The 22,438-nt window shown below is 43.0% G+C and overlaps 1 protein-coding gene across 6 annotated transcripts in view; it reads left to right on the top strand.

The window, feature by feature from the left end:
• The window catches only part of fam135b (family with sequence similarity 135 member B), a 51,252-nt gene extending 29,312 nt beyond the window's left edge, over positions 1-21,940 (top strand). For all 6 annotated transcript variants that reach the window (XM_042076065.1, XM_042076061.1, XM_042076064.1 and 3 more), the window contains 13 exons: positions 2,308-2,461; positions 3,705-3,754; positions 5,710-5,865; positions 6,295-6,368; positions 7,065-7,219; positions 7,817-9,965; positions 10,554-10,720; positions 11,575-11,666; positions 11,758-11,855; positions 14,159-14,310; positions 14,892-15,002; positions 16,176-16,289; positions 18,771-21,940. In XM_042076065.1, coding sequence (XP_041931999.1) covers positions 2,308-2,461; positions 3,705-3,754; positions 5,710-5,865; positions 6,295-6,368; positions 7,065-7,219; positions 7,817-9,965; positions 10,554-10,720; positions 11,575-11,666; positions 11,758-11,855; positions 14,159-14,310; positions 14,892-15,002; positions 16,176-16,289; positions 18,771-18,976 — 3,678 coding nt within the window. In that variant the 3' untranslated portion in view covers positions 18,977-21,940. The remainder of the gene's footprint in view (positions 1-2,307; positions 2,462-3,704; positions 3,755-5,709; positions 5,866-6,294; positions 6,369-7,064; positions 7,220-7,816; positions 9,966-10,553; positions 10,721-11,574; positions 11,667-11,757; positions 11,856-14,158; positions 14,311-14,891; positions 15,003-16,175; positions 16,290-18,770) is intronic.
• The last annotated feature ends 498 nt before the right edge of the window (positions 21,941-22,438 follow it).

The raw sequence follows: 22,438 nt of genomic DNA, 5'->3' as shown, positions 1-22,438 counted from the left end.
GAGAGAGAGAGAGAGAGAGAGAGAGAGAGAGAGAGAGAGAGAGAGAGAGAGAGAGAGAGAGAGAGAGAGAGAGAGAGAGAGAGAGAGAGGGCAGTACAGGCAGCTATAAAGGGAGATATGAAAGTGCCCATCCAGCTGTTTCCTCCGCGTGCTCGGCCGGCCAGCGCAGCAGCAATTACAGAGTGTGCTGCTGAGGTATGATGATAAAGGCCTTGACAGTGTGTGAGCAAATTACAGTACGCACTCTCTCACCCTGTCTCTCTCTTTCACACACACAGTCATTCACAAATGCTTGTGCACACACACACACACACACACACACACACACACACACACACACACACACACACACACACGTGCGTGCACAGTGATGATCGCATGCGGAAACTTGTGTTCACACAGAGAGGAAATGTCTACCGTAGGTGTGAGGAGAGGTTCAACTTGTAAATCCTTAACACTTCACAACTCTTGGGTCAGCCTCAGTCAGGAAGTGTTCTGGTCAGTGCTATGTTTGGCTTTTGTTTATCCAAAGCTCTGTGACAGAGCGAAGGCATGTTTGATTTGATTTGAGCTGAAGTGTGTGATACAGTCATGGCTAAAGTGTGTCTGCCACTGTCTAGCAGCCGAAATGTTATGGTGAGGGAGCCATCTACTGGTGACAATGTGAAGTGAAGGCTACGGTAATTGTTTTCTCTAGAGAGCTGCAGTCCTTGAACAGTAATGTTTTCCATGTTTTTAATAGATAATAGTACAAATATCTTGTGATCTGCCACAGACAGATTGTGGGTTTGGAAGATTTCATCAGTTCAATCATCTACACTTGTAGACACCATTTAAATACCTGTCTCGGTCAAGGTTAGCCTGGCTGACACCTAAACCAATTCTCAACTGAGAATTGGTCAGCACCCTCTCAGTGCAGTTTCAATTTCAAGGGGCGTAACCAGTGGTGAAGTTAAACTTACATTGGTACATCAAATTGTTCCCGAAACTTCTCAGATGTACAACAAACACATCTTTCTTGTAAATAAAGATTGTAAAAGTAGTTGATAATGCACTTATATGTCTGTGTAATAATACTGTAGTTAGTACTGACGTCTTGGTTATATACAAAAGCGATCTGCGAAAGTGAAAGCCAACTGTCATCTTCTATCTGTCATTGTATAAATCCCTATGCAACCTAGCATTATCCTGGACTCTGTAGGAACTTGCCTAAACTAACTGACTAACTGACAATTATTGATTAGCCACATTTTTCCGTTATGAGTTATGGCTTATGTACTACAGTAGTCTTACACATGAACCACACACCTTGGATCATCGCCTGACAACCTACTGCACATGGGAAATGCACAATGGAATCTATATGTTGTATGTACGTAAAACATAATTGCAAGTCAAATATCCTGAACTTACCTCAGTTTCCCTGTTAGAGACGCTATATCCTGTCAGTGGGGTTCCATAGAGGTCATTCAACCCCACATTAGAGTGCCACGTCCATGTTAACCCTCCCGCCTATATTCTTTAACGACGCAGCACAAGCTGTGTTTAGTCTATGTGTTTAGCTCTCGCGTTTGATCCCCCTCTCAAACCCCCCCCCCCAACCCCCCCGTAATTATTTGGGGCTAGGGGGGTTGACACATAACACGCTCGCAGCTGCGTGCCAAACAGACGGCTCTCTCCCATAACTTCAATGACAAAGTCCAGTCCCGCGGAGGCTGGAGGGATACTTGTAAAGCACAGAGGATGCATGGACTTTTTATGGCGGAGTGTGTTTGGTTAATGGGCCTGAGGGGGGGATCAGGCCATGGGGGCCCTGCGTCTTAATGAAGGCTACTGTGAATACGAAAGAGAAGTTGGCCAAAGAGTAATAGAGTTTATGTAATGCTGTCAGTGAAACACTTACTCGTTTGACATCATGGAAGCTTTTAATGTGCACCGTGCAAGTGCACATACTCAAGCACTAGATCCGCTTTTGGATTTATCAGGTATATAGAGCCAAAAAAAAACCCTTTGATGCCAAAATGCCACTAGTACATTATGTCTGTGTAACGGTATATTTTGAATACCATTATGCTGAGAATACCACAGTAATTATTTAGCCTACAAATCCTCTTTACATTTCTTTGTAAAAATATGTACCTCTCTAACTGGACCTACAGTACATTCAAGGTACTTGACTGTTCTTCTGCATGTATGAAAGTAGCCTATTTGTATGAATGCAGAACGCTGACACGAGTGTGGTACATGCTTCCACCTGTGTCTGATCTGAAGTCAGTCTGTCTGTCTGGTGTGTGTGTGTGTCTGCAGGGGAGTTTTTACGTGCCGTCGGAGAACTGCCTACAGAAGGCTCACACGTGGCATCGGAGACTGTGCCGCCTGCTGCTCCTGGCACACCGAGGCCTGCGGACCCACCACGCCTCCCTCACCAAGGCCTGCCCCGAGCTCCCTCCACTGGACGCCGGTGAGTGGGGACGCTGAAGTGAAGTGAAGTAGCCACGTTGATCTGTGGAATACGTTGACTCGGTCAGAGACAGCATGTTAAATAATTGCAGAGTCATATGAGAATAGTTAAATGAAGAGCATTTCAATGTTACAAATCTCATTTTGCCACAGCACAAGAAGCTGGCTTGTCTCCTGACTGTCACCTGAGTTCAAATGTCCATGTAACCAATGACCGCAATAACTCTGGTCTGAATCGCCTGGGTTATCCAACCACATGGTTCCACTAAAGCCCCCTACCAGGACCAATGAAAGCACCCCCTGTTGTCATTTTGTCCTGGTTTAAGTATAAGTATATATACTCTTTCGATCCCGTGAGGGAAATTTGGTCTCTGCATTTAACCCAATCCGTGAATTAGTGAAACACACACAGCACACAGTCAACACACAGTGAGGTGAAGCACACACTAATCCCGGCGCAGTGAGCTGCCTGCATCAACAGCGGCACTCGGGGAGCAGTGAGGGGTTAGGTGCCTTGCTCAAGGGCACTTCAGCCATGGCCCACTGGTCGGGGCTCGAACCGGCAACCCTCCGGTTACAAGTCCAGAGTGCTAACCAGTGGGCCACGGCTGCCCTTAAAGGGTTACTAGGTCATAGAGGCCTTGATGGGTAACTATTGGCCTAGAACAGGACACGGAGAGCAGTGTAAAGAAACCCTTTAGGTTCGGTGTTGATTGTGAGTGGTGACATGCCTGTTTGTTGGTCACAAATAGAGGCCGAGTCGTATAACAGCTGTAGCAGACCATCTGCAAATGCATAATCATACAGCAGGTTAGTTTCATTTTACCGGGGCCTAACACCCCCTGCAATTACAGCTGCTTTGCAAGTAGTGGCAACATAACTCCGGCATGGTTAGGTGCCGTTAGACAAAGAGTACAGCCGTTAGGGTCTCACAATGACTGTGTAATTGTGCAATGCGATTGCAGAATCTTTGCTTAAGCTGATTTATGGAGAATGCTGTGATGTTGGCTGGTGAATTCTCTGTTTTTTCACAGACTCAGAGTGTTATAATGTATTTAATATAATATTATAATGAATAATGTTAGAATAAAGGGTATGTAATATAATCAGAACGGCACACAGTTGAATTGAAATGCTGAATAGCACTGATTTATAATGAGTGCCTTGAGTGCTACTGTATGAAGTCGTCATGCCACAACACATTGTTTTTTTTTCTTGAGTTTGACATGCATTTCTATTGACAGAGGAACTTCCCATTGAGGAGACCCTGAATCAACTCTCAATAGAGCTGCAGGTAATAAGCCACTTCCGAAGAACTCTTCCATTTGGCATTTTATACGTGTGCAATTCCCAGACGCTTGCTGCGCTTGTGATGGCTTCAGCCCTGGACAAAGTGCAGGAAATCCTCTGTAACCGTCATACAGCCTTTCAGAGTGGGAGGAAGGGATTACGTATGATCCCAGACAAATCCTTTTGCAATCACATGATAAATTATGCACTTGAACATGACTTTAACCTGGCATTTTAACAGGGTCTCACAAACTGTGCTGTATTTCACTGGGAGCATATAAAAAACAAGTCAGACTTCACCTTAGCAGGATATAAAAGCGGTTATAAATTCCACTGTCAGGACACGTCCGAATTAATTAAGTGAACAAGGATTTGCCGAATTGTGACTTAAAGCTTAGAAATGCTGTAAAACATACTGTAAGAAATGTGTAAGGGAGGTTAATCTGCCAAAGACTGACTCTACCCATCAAAGCAGTGCACCCAGTGCTATTGTTAGAAACCTATGGGTGTTCTGTAGTAATTACCATACACCACAAAGAACACAACTCATAAAGGAGCCTACAAAGGATTTTTTGAAGGAACCTTTTTGCCATAATCTTGTTGTTGCAGTATATGCTAATGGATTATTTAATTTTCGATTCAACTTCAGTATGACACTGTGGCTCTGTTCGAAACGGAAGGCAGCGACTCGCTGCCTACCTGCCAAAATAGACAGCTGTCTCACTAGACATGACCTTGGATTGAATGCATCTTTTAAGAATAAGCGCAGCACTCTAGAATCTTTGGTTAACACTAGTAAGATAGTACAGTATTTTTTTCTCGCTAGAAATTGACAAATCTTTATAAAACAATGTCAAACAAAGCAAATTTTTAACAAATTCAGTAGGCATTACCGGAGTCATCCGCCATCTTTGTTTGATTACTTTTCACAGCTGATTCGATGACGACCATTATTTGGGTAATTCTAAGATATCTTAGAAGGCAGCAAAAGAATAATTCGGTTTCGAATCACACTTGCTGCCTCGCTCCCCAGTTAGATATCTTAAACGGCAGCAGTTTTTGTGTTTACGCTTTAAACAGAGCCTATAACTCCCTCCCATTTTTTGGCATCCCTGGTAAAGATGAGTGTAAAGAGGTATAGAACATCATCATTTGTTTTCCCATAGTTTCAGAATGAAAACAATACAAATCCAACCATAAAGGGAAGCACATTTATTCTGAGGAAAAGCAATGTGCCATAATTATTGAAACCTCAAGAAAACCTAATAAACAAAATTAAACTTTTTTCATTTATATTCAACTTCTTTAAGACAATCTTTCAAGCTGTAATTCATGATTTCATATTTCATTAAGGTATAAAAACCGTCACACAGAAGTAAAACGCCCTAGTCATTCTTCAACATGGGAAAGACAAGAGAATACACAATTCAAATGAGGGGAAAGTATATTGACCTTGCTAAGTCAGGAAATGGGATATAAAAATGCAACTGTTTGATGGAACCATCAAATGTTAGAATCATGCCTGGAGAAGGACCCATGTCTGTCTGCCACACACAGTGAGGAGTATGGTAAAAGAGACAAAGAATTCCCAAGGGATCCTTCTTGGAGTGATATAGCTAAAAGTAGCATTTTAAGTCTAAAAAAACAAACAGAATTGACATACATGCTGAAAGATACAGTAGGGACCTACATGCCAGAAAAGAAGGCTTTCTTGTCATTTAACTAAATACTATTGTGACTTTCTAATCTATGATCAGACGACAACAAAATAATAAATAAATAAAAATGTAATAATAATAAATAAATAAAAACACTGTGTTGTAGAGTTCTGTTTTTGAAAACACTTTATTTTAAAAGCAACTCCAGTATGTGAAAATGACTTGTATTTGTTCCGGCGCTGTAAGAGAATGAGTTGGTGGTAGTAATGCCAGGCTTGGGTGTGTCTGTTGTGGATGCCAGCTCCAGGGTGGCCATGAGAAAGTGGCCGAGCAGATAAGCAGAGACATGTCCCAACTGTGTGCCCACCTGGCGGCTCTGTGGGCCCAGTTTCTGGAGGCGGTGGTGCCCAACGCCCTGGTACTGGCGCAGCTTACACAGGAGCACCACACACTGCGGGTAAGTGTGTGAGCACACACACACACACACACACACACACACACTCACACACATGCACACACGTACAAACACACACACACATGTACATTACTCATACAGTACATGCACAAATGTGTATGTGCAGACTCATACAAATAAAATAAAAAAAATAACAAATGTAGTTGCTCTCACATGCATGCATACATAAGCATGCATACGAAAACAAAATAACGCAGACATACAATGTAGAGTACTCAAAAGTACTCAGATATAAATCTTTCACATTAGACAGTCACTACTGATAATGGTTTATGCATTATGGGTTTGTTAAATATTCATTACCTCTTGTCCTATGTTTCATTATTGCATCACCTATCTTGCTTGCTCAAAAGGTGGTATAGTCAAATGAACAAGATCATGTTTTGCTATTCTCTGTGTGTAAAAATGCAGGTCAGACGTTTCTCTGAGGCCTACTTCTTCACTGAACACCCAAAGGAGTTGTCTCTAACCTTCCAGGAAGATCTGTAAGTCCCTTTTGCTAGCCGGATATGGCCTTTTTTCTCAACCACACTCTAAGTACACATACACAGCCTGTCAAGGTAGGACTTACTGTACATAGTGTTTAATTTCCATACTCAAACAGGAAATAGAACCTACTTCTTTAACAATTTGCTTTCAAGTCTATCGTTTCCTCCTCTGGTGATGATAAGTATGTAGCTAATTGGGACTTAGCATGTGAATGAGTGGAGTTTAACAACAACAACAACAACAACAACACATTTGAAACAAGTGTTTTCTAAATGGCTGTTATATCCCAAACATAATTAATTTTGTCTGGGAAGAGAGCCAGTAAAGTTTAAGAACTGTAAACAATTTTGTGGGTATTTATTTACCATCTAATGAAAAGATGTGTGATTTTAATCAAGCTATTTTTATGAGGAAGGGGAAATGAGAATTAGAGATTGATAGACAGGTAGATAGATCATTGATTTGCTCATATTCACTTAATTCAGTTAGAGCAGAACATTTTAGTTTTCTGTTCAGCTCAGTTGCATCCAATATCTAACACATTTCACTAACACTCACTCCACTTACCCACTCCATAAATTTCACCTATGCTCAATTGATGTATACTTTGATGCAAAGAATGGATTCAGTTCCAAGAAAAAAGGCACAGATAGCTGTGTGTAAACGTTCTATGAAATGTTTGCTGTCTGTAGGATAAACAGACACAGCCAGGTAGCAGGGGAGGTGCGGAGCTCAGACTACCTGACCAGGATGCCACCGCTGCCGGTGGAGTGCCTGGACATCGACGGGGACTGGAACAGCTTGCCCATCATCTTTGAAGACAGATATGTGGAGTGTCCAAGAGTGGGTGAGTTCGCCTCAAATTGATTGTTTTTTTTTTTAATGTAGGACAGCTTCTCATGAGGACATTGTTTCAGCTTCTACTGTACATCTCCAGAACTTTAAGGAAACTCTCTTGGGTGGTTTCCCGTACATGGATTAAGCCTAGTCTTTGAACTTCAATTAAAATGCCCATTAAAAAGCTTTTAGTTTTTGGGGGTGCTGTGGCGCAACAGCACCCGTACCATGTACGGGTCCAAGTGCCCACGGGGACCCAGGTTCAAATCCAACCTGCGGTCATGTCCCTATCCCACTCTATCTCTCTCTTCCCCTCACTTCCTGTCTATCTTCACTGTCCTGTTTGAATAAAGACAAAAAGCCCAAAAAATATATACTTAAAAAAAAAAGCTTTTTTTTCTAAATCAATGTAAGGGAAAATTGCTCAGAGCTTACTACAAAATGAAAGCATCTATGTGTATTCACATAGTTAGGATTTAGTGTGAAGGAGCAACCCCTTCATATTATCTTCCGAATTCAGTTCAGTTCTTGCAGTTCTCCTGTAATCAACCCAAATTTGCAAGACATTCTGTCCTAACTCGAGCATTACTACAAATGTTCCTTTCAGAGTGGAAACCACAAGTGCCAACACCACACGACACCGACAAGCCTCCAGCGCCCGCTGATTCTCCAACTGCTGCTGCCAACGGCGATGCCCGTCTGCGAGCTGTGCAGGGCAGTGACTTACCTGATGCTTCTGAGGAGCGGCCAGAGACCGAGGACTGCACAGACCTGCTCACCGATATCTGCCCGATAGGACAAGAGACGGACACTGAAGTGTGTGAACCTTGTGGGGACCATGCAGGGAACCAGGTTTGCGGGGACCAAACTGACCTGACTTGTGGGGACATTACGCCACCGTTGTCTTACACACTGGAAGAACAGGATGAGGCAGAGACAGAGTTGGAGAGGGATGTAGAGCAACCTGACAGCCCCAAGACAGGCCTTAGGTGTACCAGTGTCAGGCCCAGCGAAGTCTGTCACACTGTCCACATCATCCAGCCTGACCAAACATGCCCAGAGCTCCGAAATGCTATCATCCCAGAGAGTGTACATACATCATGGGAGGAGGACCCCAGAGCCAAAATAGATCCGTCCTTTCCTGAGAAAGACCAGCCTGAGAGATTGGATTTAGAGGATGGGGACATAATCAACCGTTCTCTTGAGCCACACACAAAGGATATTGGGAATGACGAGAGTGACGAGGGGGACAGTGTGATTGACACCCTGCCGATCCAATCCATGACTCAAGCCCCACCCACCGTCCAACCCACCACGCCTCCGCTGTACCCTGATAGGCGGAGAGCAGAGGACCGCCTCCAGCTTGGGGACTCCAAGATCATGAAGCGCTCCTCGTCCGTCATCTCGGACTCGGGCATCGAGAGCGAGCCCAGCTCGGTTGCCTGGTCGTCCGAGGCACGGGTGGGCCGGAGTGGGGGGGAGGCCGTGCTCCTGCTCCAGCAGGCCGGCGTGAGGGGGGGTCACCGGGCGGGTCACCCGGGCTCCCTGGAGGGCCTGCAGACGGAGAGCCACGGCAGCCTGCCCAGTGGCACGCAGGCCTCGCTCACCTCCATCAGCTCACTGCCCTACGAGGAGGACGACGCCAGGCGGACGCTCAACACACTCACCAAGTCGGCCTCGGCACCACATATCAGCAGCCCGGACGACACCGAGGATGACCCGGAGGCGCTGGACAGCGAAACGGAAGAGTTTGAGGCCGGGATGGACGTTGAACGGCAGGACAATGAAGAGAGGGAGGAGGAAGGGACGAGCGAGGCAACGCCGGACGAAGGAAGCGAACCCACCAAAGAAAGAGGAAACTGCCCAGTGAGCATGGAGCCTTCTCTCTTACCCCTATGGGACCAACTGGATGGGGGTCTGCTGGACGATACCCACTTAGCATGGAGTGTAAACCCAGTGCAAACAGATGAACTTGATTCCAAAGACACAGCCCCGAGTCCTGATGATGCAGGAGAGTTTCAAGGCCAGATTGACTTGGACGCAATGTCAATATTAAGCACTGTCCCTGAAGAACTGATGTTCCAGCACTTTATGTCAGGGCAGGGGACTCAGGAGGCTAAGATAGCAACTGAGGAGTGTTTGGAAGATTCTAGTGCATTTGATGCAGAGGTGGAACTCTGTGAGTGTGAAACGGAGGTGTGTGAGCATAAGGTGGTACTGGATTTAACAGCATCTACAGACGGTGTTAGTGATAACAGTTCACAGGCACAGTTTTCAGAGAAAAATCAGAATTTTCCGGAACAGCACCTGATTTCACTTGGAAAAAGAGCTGATGGCTTCTTACCTATGGCAGATGAAACTGACCTTGGCAGTGATCTCAAAGACGTGACGTCCAGTGATCTTGCAGAGCTCGCGTCTAATGAGAGACAGAGGTGCAGTGACCTCATAGGTCTGGCCAGCCGTACTGCCAGGGAGGCCCAACAGGCGGATGGGGGAGACAAAGCGACCACATCTCCCAGCTCCGGCTTGTCCTTTGTGAACAAGAAGGTGGTGGAGGTGGTCAACATGTCCGTGTCCTGCGCCCCCACCTGCCTGCCCTTCTCCTCAGTGCTAAGAGACTCGCCCTCCATCAGCGGCATCTCGGCGCGGCAGGCGACCTCTCCCATTACCCATCAGCCCCTGGGCTCCTTCACCATCCTCTCGTCCACCATGACGTCGGAGAGCTCAGACGAAGAGACCAATGAGCGGATGCTCTAGTGAGTAGAAACTTTTCCTGTTAAAAGCTCTCTTACAAAACATAGAGGGTGCTATTTTCTTTAATTCCGTCTGGCTTTATAGAGGCATCCGTACTCTAAATCGATAGATTTGTTTTTATCATAGAGATACTGCACCACTCACATTATTCATATGATGGTAAAGCCAGTTTGGCAATATCCCATAATACTCTATACTGTAATAGCCTCTCTTAGTAATAGTGCTTTCAGAGCACAGATGAATAGGCCTACAAGAAGTTGCTCTAGTGAGTGGAACATTTCACTGTTACTGTTAGATGTCAAACAAAACATGGAAAGTTAAATTTTCCAGTGATCTCTTCTTATGTTCTACTGACTTTCTGACACTATCAAACGGTAAACCTTAAGTGATGCAAGTGTAATTTACACAGTCTTGGATAATACTGTGCTGCTAGCGATACTTTGCAGAAACTTGTTGAACCACTTACGTCAGTGTACAGCATGCCAACATGCAGTGATACACCACAATACTCAGGAAAGGCCTCAGTGTCAGTAATAGTGCTTTCAAGATTTCCTCTGGGCCCCCAGTTCAAATGTATTGTTGATGTCCAGTTTCTACAAGGCTAAAGAGGATCTGCTGAAAGAGCTGAACTTCCAGGCCACGCTCTACAGTGACCTGCCCCACCTGGCCTCTCATCTGCCCTACTTTCCCCCAGAGGAGGATGAGGAGGAGTTTGAGGACGGCATCCATCTTGTTGTTTGTGTTCACGGCCTTGATGGTACGGGAAAAGAGGTGTTTGAAATTCTGCACTAGACAATAACTGGATAGTTCCCCGTGTAAATGCAGATAGGCATGAGTTGTTGCCATGCCAAGGATTTTCACAGATTTTCTCTACTGTAAAAGGGAAACTGTTAGGCGGGGATCACATTAGCCAGCGGCAAGCGGCAGATTTCCTGTTCTCTAAGGTTCGGCAGGGGAACGGTAGCAACGCTGGCGTAACGCTAGCGTTGAACAAGCTGAGCGTTGAACTTGGTTCAACTTTCAAAGCGCAACGTGAGCTTATTCAATTGACAAATCGTTTGTGTTGCTTAGTAACGAGACAAAACTTATTATGGTCTGAGCATTGCGTTACGTTTGCCGCTGCCGCTTGCCGCTGGCTGATGTGATCCCCGCCTTATTGTTGCTGTTGTGGACAGATTTGTGCATACTGAGAAACCTAATTTTATTGTTTTCATGACATGACTAATCACAAAAGAACATTTCCACACTTAGAAATAAGTAATAACAATATACAGTAAGTACCGGTAAGTGGTATTCTTTATAAATGACTACATTTAAGATTAATGGACTGACTCACTTATAATTCATTCTTTCAAACTCTTTGTTCTCCTACAGGTAAAAAAAACTGCTGCACTTGAACGCATGAAGTGCTTAAGAGTCCCTTGATTGCTTTTTAATACATCAGTGGTTCTTTTGTCTGCCTTAGGCAGGCGGCCCATATACAAACATTAGTCTGTTACAAACTCACACTGATGACTTAGCCAAATATCGTGGCTAAGCTATTGCAACAGTTAATGCTGCAGGTCTATTGCTGTACCCCTGACCTCTGGGCCCCTGTTCCACTCCCTTTAGGCAACAGTGCAGACCTGCGTCTGGTGAAGACCTTCATAGAGCTGGGCTTGCCAGGATCCCGCCTGGACTTCCTCATGTCAGAACGCAACCAGGTATGGCCCGGTTGAAGTCAGTCTGCACAGTGAGCACAGATGTAGTTCTGTAATCATATGACTTATTTTAATACTTTGTTTGTTTTGTCAGACGGACACGTTTGCAGACTTTGACACAATGACAGACAGACTTCTAGATGAAATCATTCAGCATATTCAGCTCTACAATCTCACCATCAACAGGATCAGGTACGAGCATACGTTAACAACAACACAATTGAATGTCTCAATTCATGCATACAGTAGCATTGTTTTAAAGAGTTTGACTCTTGTTTTGAGGGCTTCAGACAACTTAGAAGGGTCTTTTTCCTGGAGTAAGGTCAGCCAAGGTTAGAAAAATGAATTGAAACAAAATCGGTCTGCTACCTGTCTACCCTCCATCGATTCCTACAGATTTTAGAGAAAATCTGTCACATCATAATCACACCACTAGACAGGTCCTATAACACAGACATCTTATAGTAATTTACACTGATCATCAGTCTTTCTCCCACACAAAAATTACACCCTGTCACTGCAGAGAAACCATAAAACTATAAATCACACTACAATACACATAAATCTACATAAAGTTATCCATAAAGACAACACGTAGTGCTTAAACTAACATGATCTAGTGTGATATGGATTCTCCCATATATAAGACATGTGTGGACAGGACTTTTTGCTCATTTACTCAATATTAATTTGGCCACATGAGCAAGGAGTTAACCTGAAGCACATGTCTGCTCTCTCGGTTAATTAGATAGTGGTATAAAGAGAGTTTTCATGGCTTTTGGATTCAGCATGATAGAAAATGCACGTTTCAATTTTACCAGGAAAATGTATCATGTTTAGGCATGACTTTGTATGAGGTCCCAGTATCAGGTGCCAGTATTTCCATAAGCCTAATTATAAAGCCTAATTATAAAAATAAAAGGTACATGCCTTGAATTCAGCACATTATGTCCTAGCCTCAAATGCATGGGAGGAACTATTTAGTTTATATAATAATTAAAAAAAAACCCCTGCAGATTGAGAGCAGAAAAAGCATGCAGCATCCTTTATCCTTTACATTACATTACATTTGGCTGACACATTGTTAACCAAAGCGACTTACAACATGGTTGTATTAGTTGGTTGTTAGTGATTTAGTAAGAAGCAGTAACTAGATTGACTCTCTTAGGCCATTGCTAGATGTAATAGGCCTATTACGCTTAAAATGTTATAATATCCATATTTCCATCTCTCAGAACAGACAACAACATTGTACATTATTTTTTTTTGGAGATCCTAAATTTCTTTACAATATAGCAGCATCAGCCAAAACACTGTCTGACATGTAACATGTTCACCCATATCCACTGCACATGTGATGCAGAGCAGGAGTGCTTATAGACTTGCAGTTTATTCTATGGCTTAGTTCTATACTCTACTCTTCTGACTTCTGCCAATCAGAGATGTGATGAAATTCACAAACATTGGCAAACATTTGCAAGTATTTTGATGTTGGCTTTGTGCTGATGACTATGGTTCAACAAAAGAGGGGATCAGTGATGCTATGATTCAGTAGTGGGGAACTTCACAGATAGTATGGAGATGCAAAAGATGTTAAAAATGCATTTTCCCTGTCTGAATGGGAGCACATATGATCAAGCGTCCATAACAATAGCCAGGTACTATAGTTATCATGAACAACAGTTAATCTGTTAATGCTGAAATCTGTACATGCTGAATCATGCAAACAGAATAATGTACGTGGCCTGTAAAGAATTACATTAAAAACATTTACATGTATTAACGTAAAATGATGTTAAAATCACTGGTCATTGGCCATGGTGTTAGTGCTAGCCTGCAATGATCATCTCTAACCAGCAGATGGCAGTATTACCCAATGCTACGATGAGTACCACTTAGGTTTTACTCCCACTCTAGAGCAGACGACCTCATTAACATTATCAAATCATAAAATATGACTGCATGTGTGTATAACAAATATGATTGTTATGTTAACTATTGAATCTTAAGTTTTCCAGTTTTGTTACCATGTGAGTACAAATGAAGCGCACACACACACACCTACACACACACACACACAAACATACACACACACGCACACACAACTTCGAATGACAGTGCAGCATGCAATGGAATCCCAGCTTTCAGGCTGAGCAACTTTAAAGAAAACTTTTCACAGACTATTTGTCCTGAAGTTTTCCCCAAGGAAAATCCTTTGGGAGTCTAAACACAGAGTGAGACATCTGTTGTCGCATCATCAGTGGTTAAGATGTCTCATCACAGTCTCAAAGCACAGAGCAATTTGACACAAAAAGTTTTTGAGAGTGCTGAAAGATGATGAGATGTAGTGAGGAAATAGAACAGTTTGATGTGAGAAGTGCTTTTATCACAGCCAGTTGTAACACACACATACACACACGCACACACACACACAGTAGTTTAGGGATGACTAGTTCTGAAAATGTAACATGTTGTGTTTTTTTTTTTCATTACAGTTTCATTGGACACTCCCTGGGCAATGTGATCATCCGCTCAGTTCTGACGAGGCCCCGGTTCCGATGCTACCTATGCAAACTCCACACGTTCCTCTCCCTCTCCGGGCCTCACCTAGGAACCCTGTACAACAACAGCACGCTCGTTAGCACAGGTACCCTAGCTTGACGCCAATATCAGCATTAAAGGTCAACGACTTCTTCTGACCTCAATATTCTTACTTGACCCTTGACCCCCTCATTACCACGCTCCTAGAAAGGTAAACCAGTGACCCAAAACCAATTGTTAACCTTTAAGAAGAATTGCCTATTGATTGATCACACCCTCCTATACAGCAATGTCCTGTGTGAAATTGGACTGCACTGCTTTCAGTGTGTGTGTGTGTGTGTGTGTCTCTGTGTGTGTGTGTGTGTGTGTGTGTGTGTGTGTGTGTATACATGGGATGGCTCATGCCTCTGACTCCCAAGCAAACATATTAAAAATTCTATGTATTGAATTGCATATTTCATAAAGAAAAGTTTTACATATTACATAAAATCATTATTTCAAAATATGTGCTTATGAAGGATTGTTGTGTGTGTGTGTGTGTGTGTGTGTGTGTGTCTGTGTGTGTGTGTGCGCGCGCGCACGTGTGTGTGTGTGTGTGTCTGTGTGTGTGTGTGTGTGTGTGTGTGCGCGTGCACGTGTGTGTGTGTGTGTGTGTGTTTGTGCGGTGTGTTCTTTGTGCGATTATAGGCCTGTGGCTGATGCAGAAGCTCAAGAAATCTGGCTCCCTCCTCCAGCTCACGTTTCGAGATCACACCGACCCACGCAAAACCTTCCTCTACCTTCTCAGCCAGAAACCAGGTTAGTGTGTGTGTGTGTGTGTGTGTGTGTGTGTGTGTGTGTGTGTGTGTGTGTGTGTGTGTGTCTGTGTGTGTGTGTGTGCCTCTGTGTGTGTGTATGTGTGTGTGAAAGAAGGAAAGTGGGGGAGGCACAGAGAGACACAGAAACAAGAGAATAGAGGTGTGTGTGTGTGTGCCCGCTCAGGTGCAAGGAGTATATGTGTGTATGAGAGAGAGAGAGAGACAGAGAGAGGGAGACAGAATAGAAGAGGGATATATATGCATGTGTAGAGTAGAGAGAGAGAGAGAGAGAGAGAGTCCTAATGAAAGGGGGAATAAAAGACAGAGAGGGAAACGCAGACACAGACTCCAGGACAATGAGAACACAACAATAACAGCAAGGAGAATGAAAACACAGACGAAGCAGAAGAAGCAGACTCTGGGAGTAGTGGCGTAGACTTCAACATCACTGAGTTTCTTTCTTTTTTTTCCATGTTTGGAAGTCATGGTTTCTCAGAGAGAGTGAGGACATCAAATCGTTCTCTGATGGCGGGAGTCTGTCACCCATTTCCCTTTGAGCTCTGCTTTAGACTTAGCTGAGCTACCCTGGAGTCACATCACAGAGTGCCTCCCCTCTTCGCCAAAGCCCTGCTCTTTTCCTTTTTTCGTCAGACATTTCGGAGCTAAGCCTGAGAAAGAGTAATGGCTCATCTTCTCATTTGCTCTTTTTTTTTGACTTCCCCACTCTGTGTTTTCATCTTTAGCAATGACAAGCAGACGACATAATCCAAAACAGCTGTCTGTCAGTCTCGTAGCTCAAGCTAGCAACGGTAGCAAAGCTAGAGCAGGAGGTGAGGAGGGAGAAGGAAATCAGACAAAAAGAACTTTATCAGTCGTGAGGTGTTAGACCACAGTGGTGTTTCAGTGCTTGTGGTATGAATACAAACCAAACGCTCCAATACAAAGAGAAATTAAAGTAAACTAACATCTTCTGAACGTATCCACCCAGACTTGCATGTGCATGAAAAAAGTCTCTCTCTCTCTCTCTCTCTCTCTCTCTCTCTCTCTCTTCTCTCTCTCTCTCTCTCTCTCTCTCACACTCACACACACACACGCACACGCACACACACGCACACACACACACACACACACACACACACACCGTGAAACATCTAATTGGCTTTTGTCTCTCCAGGACTCCAGTTTTTCAAAAACGTGGTGCTGGTGGCGTCTCCCCAGGACCGCTACGTTCCATTCCACTCCGCTCGCATCGAGATGTGCAGAACTGCTCTCCGGGACCGCACGACAGGTGGGCAGTTCAAACCTCAAACCCAAATCCACTCATGTCAAGCCCACTCACCTCTAATCAAGTAGGAGCATGTCACAGGAAACAAAATATATTACATTACAGGAACAGCGAGTCTTGGGTCCAGAATGTTCTGGACTGGTTTAGTGATGAGATTTTTTTTTCTCTGAACTGGTTTAGTGATGAGATTTTCTCCCTGGCCCAGGGCTACTTAAGTCCTGTATGAGATCACTGGAGAGGTTGGGAGTGAAAGGTTCTTCATGCAGCAAGATGAACATGATTACTGTCGCTGTTGCAGTATGTATTGTAAAAGGAAAATGTTTTGATTTGAACTTGACCCTACCGCTTCTCATATCAAACATAACTACATGGCTTTCAACATCCTTCTGTCAGCTGGTTCATGGGAGGTCACACATGTCTCCTAGTATGCAAGGCAAGGGTGTCACAGGAGAGATTTCATCACAATGTCAGACAATAACGGGAGTAGAACGGGAAATCTGTGACAACCAATCTGCCGTCAATGCCAGATGGAGCAATGTAAAAGAGAAAGCATGTGATGTGACTTCTGATCTATTTTGGGGAGTTCTCTAATGTGCTGGTGGCAGTGGGCCCATTCGTTCTTTTGCTTTCAAACAACAAACAATCTATTGTGTGTTTAACTTTACTATTTCCTTCAGGAACGTGTTTTGTTTCTTGTAGAGATGAAATCCCTCAGACATTCCAAAGTTTACTTTTTAGCAAAGCTCTCCCTGGAGGCTCATTTTTAGAGGGAATAGCAGATGTAACTGGCACATTCACAACTTTGATACACCCCTGCAGAATTGGCAAGCGTGCCAGTTAAGAGACTATATGGATTGCTCCAATCACTTTAGTCTAACCACTATACCACATCTAGTTAAGTTCACCTCCCTGTCATGATAGTAGAGCAGGAAAGTTTGATCAGATTGGACTACGGTTTCACCGATTTGCCTTGTTGAGTCGGTAGTTTAAAATTTGTGTGGCGTGGTGCAGTAGTTCTCCAACTGTCAATTGTTTGGTCCCCAGTTTGATTCCCAAACCTACTGTTGTCAGTCTGCAACTTTTGGTAGAAATGTCTGCTAAATATCAGTCTCCTTTACCTTTAGGTGGGGATCACATTGGAAATAATGTAGCAGTAGCCTTAAAGCGTAACACAACGCTGAAACCATAATAATTCAATAGAAGTTATATCTTGTTCCTAAGTCACACAAACGGTCTACGTTCTATTGCCTAAACCGACAATTGATAAGCCTTGCATTAGACATTGAAAGTTGATCAAGTTCAACGTTTTTGTTTTGTTTCAATTATTTAACGCTAGCTAAACGCTGTCCATACGACTGTTCCACTGCCAAACCTTAGCAAAAAGTAGGAAATCTGCTGCTTGCCGCTGGTCAATGTATGTAGTTGCCCACACATACTGTACAGTGTTACTCCTATATTGAACATTTAAAGAGCCACTGGTCATCTATCCATTATCTGTGATCTCCATGATAATCAGAGTTGAGAATTGAATGTTAAAATCTACCACTGCATCATTGCTGTTAAAGGTGTGGTAAAGGTAAATCAGTGTGACTTACAAGCCACTGACTTCAACAGACAATAATGCTGCATTATAATGCTCACTTTGTAACTGCTATCCCCTTGTACTTATACCGTTTCTAATTAGGATTGGGCTGAACTTAAGCTCCCCATAACGATTTGCTTTGATATGTTATTGCTTCAGAGGCTTTATTGGCTGTTGCCGCCATGGCATACTAGTGGCCTCAGAGTCTGCTATGTACAGTAATACATTTTGCCTCGTTAATGGAAAAAACTGCAAGAAATTTGAGGCTGCACAATCTCAGACTGTTGCCTCTGACAGCAAAACATATCCATCAGGTCACAGTCAGACACACGTAGAGACAATTGGGACTAACTGAATCTGTCTGCCAGCAAAAGTGATTAAAGATTAAAGATGTTGTTGTTTGTTTGTGTGTGTGTGTGTGTGTGTGTGTGTGTGTGTGTGTGTGTGTGTGTGTGTGTGTGTGTGCGCATGTGTGGAAACGTGCAAGCAAATATACACAGCTTTTTTTTCCTGTCTGAGGAAAAACATGAAGTCGGGATTTAGTGATGCTTTTGTGTGTGTGGGTAGGGGGGTTTTGTGTCTGTTTATATAGATGTTTACATATTTGCATCTTGGAAGGATGATGCAGTCTGACACAGCTCTTGTGTCGTGTGTGTGTGTGTATGTGTACATGGGTGTGCATGTGTGTCTCAGTCTTTAAGTCCTTGTAATTCTTTTTCTCTTGGCGACAGTTATCATAGTTATTACCATCACCTGCTTATACTTTGTGATGCAGCAAAGTGCGTTTGCATGCTCTGCCTGTTTCTTTTGCATATGGATACTATACAGTATGTGTGTAGGTACAGTATGTATATTGTATTTATGTGTAATTACATTCATGTGAATCTCTTCCTCTTGTCCAGGCCCCGTCTACACAGAGATGATCAACAACCTGCTGCAGCCACTGCTGGGCTCCAAGGACTGCCGCCTCATCCGACACAACGTGTTCCACGCACTGCCCAACACCGCCAACACGCTCATCGGCCGCGCCGCCCATATCGCCGTCCTTGACTCTGAGCTCTTTCTGGAAAAGTTTTTCCTGGTGGCCGGGCTCGACTACTTCAAATAGACACACGCCAACCAGGTTCTGTTCGGTCAGAGCTGCTCTCTGCTGGGTCTATAGTGCTCAGTATTCAAACGCCAAGTGGTAAATAAAATAAAATGAAGTGTGTATTATATGGTAAATATTATGGTATACAGTATATGAGGTTCCAATTGTTATTTATTTGATTTATGTTCAAGTCGAATACCCAAGGCCTACACCATCTGACGAGAAACTCCATAACAAATGATGTCACTGAGACTTGATGGGTAGGCTAGCTGTAACCATATTCGATACTGATGTCTGCCTTTATACTATTAACTTATTAACTCTGTCACATCATCACGGTTACTATTTATTATGAAGAAATGCATGGTTTCTCAGAGTTCTAGAAAGGGCATAAAGAGCCTTAGGCTATGAAGCACTACCAAACTGTATTTACGATCAACACCATTTAGCGCTCTTGCCATTTATGACTTGAAGTCAAAGCCACTGGGTGTCATTCTACTTGAAGGAGAAAGTTCTAGAAGTGTTTTGAGGAGAGGAATGATCCTCTCTGTACTGTACATTTTATTATATACGATATACATTTTAGCCCACAGATGTCTGTGGGAATATTTTTACCATATGAGAAAACAACTGAACACTTCTCTCTGAGAAGGAACATAATTTTATTTTTTATCGACTCATGTACGTTTCGTGCTGTACATATATGATTTCATGTAATTGTGACGGCTTGAATTCATATCTCCAACAGACCAAATCAGGATAGTGTTCCATTTTGTGTGTGTCTTCCTATCCTAACTTGTGGTAACACGTTGACGTTAAAGCAGATCTAATGAAGTTTCTGTGTGTTTCAGTGTAATCGACTGTCATGTCTCAACTCGGTTAGTTCAAAATGCTAACCACATATTGCCTTAATTGTCTAACAAAGGCTTAACACAGTACTACTGCGTCCTATTATTTAACGTTTTAAAAACATTACATTACATGTGTTGTAATGTTTAACCACTGACTGCATTTATTTACTACTGACATTTGATTAATGAATCATGCAAACCATTTGGTAACGTTGAAACCACTATGTAAGTATTGGCCTCTGTTTATTTATGTATGCCTCTTTGTTTTTATGAATTATTTTGTGTGTGTGTGTGTGTGTGTGTGGTGGTGTGGGGGGGGGGGGGGTGTAGGGGGGTATGGGTGTGTGGGTCCCCCTCATTTGATGATCATTTTGATCTCCCAATTCAACTCCCAGCTTTTACTCAAAAGTGACATGCATACAGTACATCTCGAAAGATCTCATTCTCAGATTGAAGGATCCTACAATGGCCTACAAAGTAACTTGATTTTACTAGAACGTTTGTTTGCTTTAGAAATGATTTTTGGAATAGGTACATGTATAATGTATCATTTAACTGTAATATGTATCTATTGTTTGATTATCAATATCTGTTATGTGGTCTGAAATACCACTGCCACAATTGCCCTTACTTTGTTAACTCTGGGGTTTTGCAAGCCATTACCTTTGCTTACTGTCCTTGAAAACCAGAGTGACATGGGTAGAAAAAAGGAAAACATACAGTGACAAATGGAAGTGCTCTTTCATTGGCAAAATGGCTTTCTGCTCTCGCTGTCACTCATTTGTTGTGGTCATTGTTTGTTTCTTTGTTTGTTTTGCGGTGACACCGCACCATGCGCAGGGTGTCATTGCATGAATGACTGCAATTAAATGACCAACCTCAGGGCTATGGAGCCCGGTGTCGTTTGGCACTAGAGTAAGCAAGTCTTCGCCGGCTGACAGCCACCGCATCATTTTCCCAATGACCCCTTGCCAAAGTGACCCCTGCATCATACCCCCCCCCCCCCCCCCACCCACACACATCTTCTTCGTCCCTCCTTTAGGTACATTTCTCCACCCATCCCCCCGGTCTCTTGTGTGCAGTGTGTTTGCATTGCTGACTTTGTGGGTGAGGTGAGACGGGTGTTGTTTACCTTTGCTCTCCAGCATAGCAATGAGGCAGGTGTTTGCCAATCTGGTCAAGGTCAGGCAAGGACACGTGCGATATTACTTCGGTGCACTCTGAAGGACCCTCCAACACTTACACACACACTCACTCATATGCTGAACAGAAACTCGCCTTCGTAGTGGTGGCATTTTAGTTCAGTGGTTCCAAACCAGTGGCTCACCCAATATGTGAAGTATTTCTGCAAAAAAAGAAACATAGATGTTTGGGGCTGTGCTTCTTAAGTATTTGTGGAATGGCAAGAGCCAGCCAGAGAAGGCATCTGTTAAAATACTATTATCTGGAAGACTTTCTTCTTTACTGTTGAATTGAGGTATTTAGGGGTCTGGTACTTTATACTGGTTGAACACTGCTTGTAATCAACGTGATTTATTACAAAAGTATTGCTTTGATTGGTTGATAGCAGGGGAGTGAGTGGAATACATATGGCTAGGCATTGGTCTACTTCATGTTGGATTACTAACATCATCAGGGTTTAGTCTGTGATGATGGTTGGGGAGCTGTACTGTATGTTATCCCCTGTTTCACACATATCATGAATTACAATTACATTGAGTGCACTCAATCTCGACAGTATACTTAATGTGCTGGGTGGCTGGTTGCACTTTCCCCGAACTGTGTGATGTTTAAACAGGTTTTGTATTTTGTTGTTAGATTTTAGATCAGTTTGACACTTTGCCCAGCTGAGTTTTTGAAGGATTTATTGTTTCAGTAATTTATTATGTATGTAGAACAGTCATTTTGTGTATGCGAGTGTGTATGTATGATAGAGAGAGAGAGAGTGTGTGTGTTGGCCCCTCAGGCAGCTTTTTTGTCATATGTGACATGCACTGTTAGCGAAGTGCGATCTGATCCTTAATTTGACTACTGTTGCCTCCCAGCCATCATTGTGTGGTCATCTGACATAATCCCTTCTGTATCAAATCATGAATGTAAAAAATAAAAAAAATAAATGAAGTCACTGTGAGACTGTCACAAGTATTTAATTCTGTATTTATTTAATTTAAGAGGTACTCTGTATAGAAGCTTAACTGTGCCAATACTAATATTTTTCTATGTTTGCTTTCTGTCTATGTCTCTTGTTGTAACTTGTGGCCCATGTAAATACAGTATATATACTAAACATATATCATTATATTATGATGAATTACATCATATATTACAATAAATATTATCTTCTAATAACAATCCTCTCTTGAGTTTTTATTGAGTCACAGACAAAACAAAATCCATAAGGGGCAATTATCTCACATAACCAAAGTTGAAAATGTTTGTCAATCACATTAATCTAAAGAAAGGACAACTCTTGGGTCTACCTCTATAAACTCTTGTGTAGATGACAATGACAAAGTTTATAATCAATTTGTCAACTAAGCCTATGATGTATTGCATTTTAAAATAATTAAGGGTATGTACACATCTTGTGACATGGGGTTGTCAGTCACCTTCTGTTGTTTGCCCACGG

The sequence above is a fragment of the Alosa sapidissima genome, chromosome 21 (assembly GCF_018492685.1).
Source record: "Alosa sapidissima isolate fAloSap1 chromosome 21, fAloSap1.pri, whole genome shotgun sequence".
NCBI lineage: Eukaryota > Metazoa > Chordata > Actinopteri > Clupeiformes > Clupeidae > Alosa > Alosa sapidissima.
This window is presented reverse-complemented; position numbering and strand designations above follow the sequence as displayed.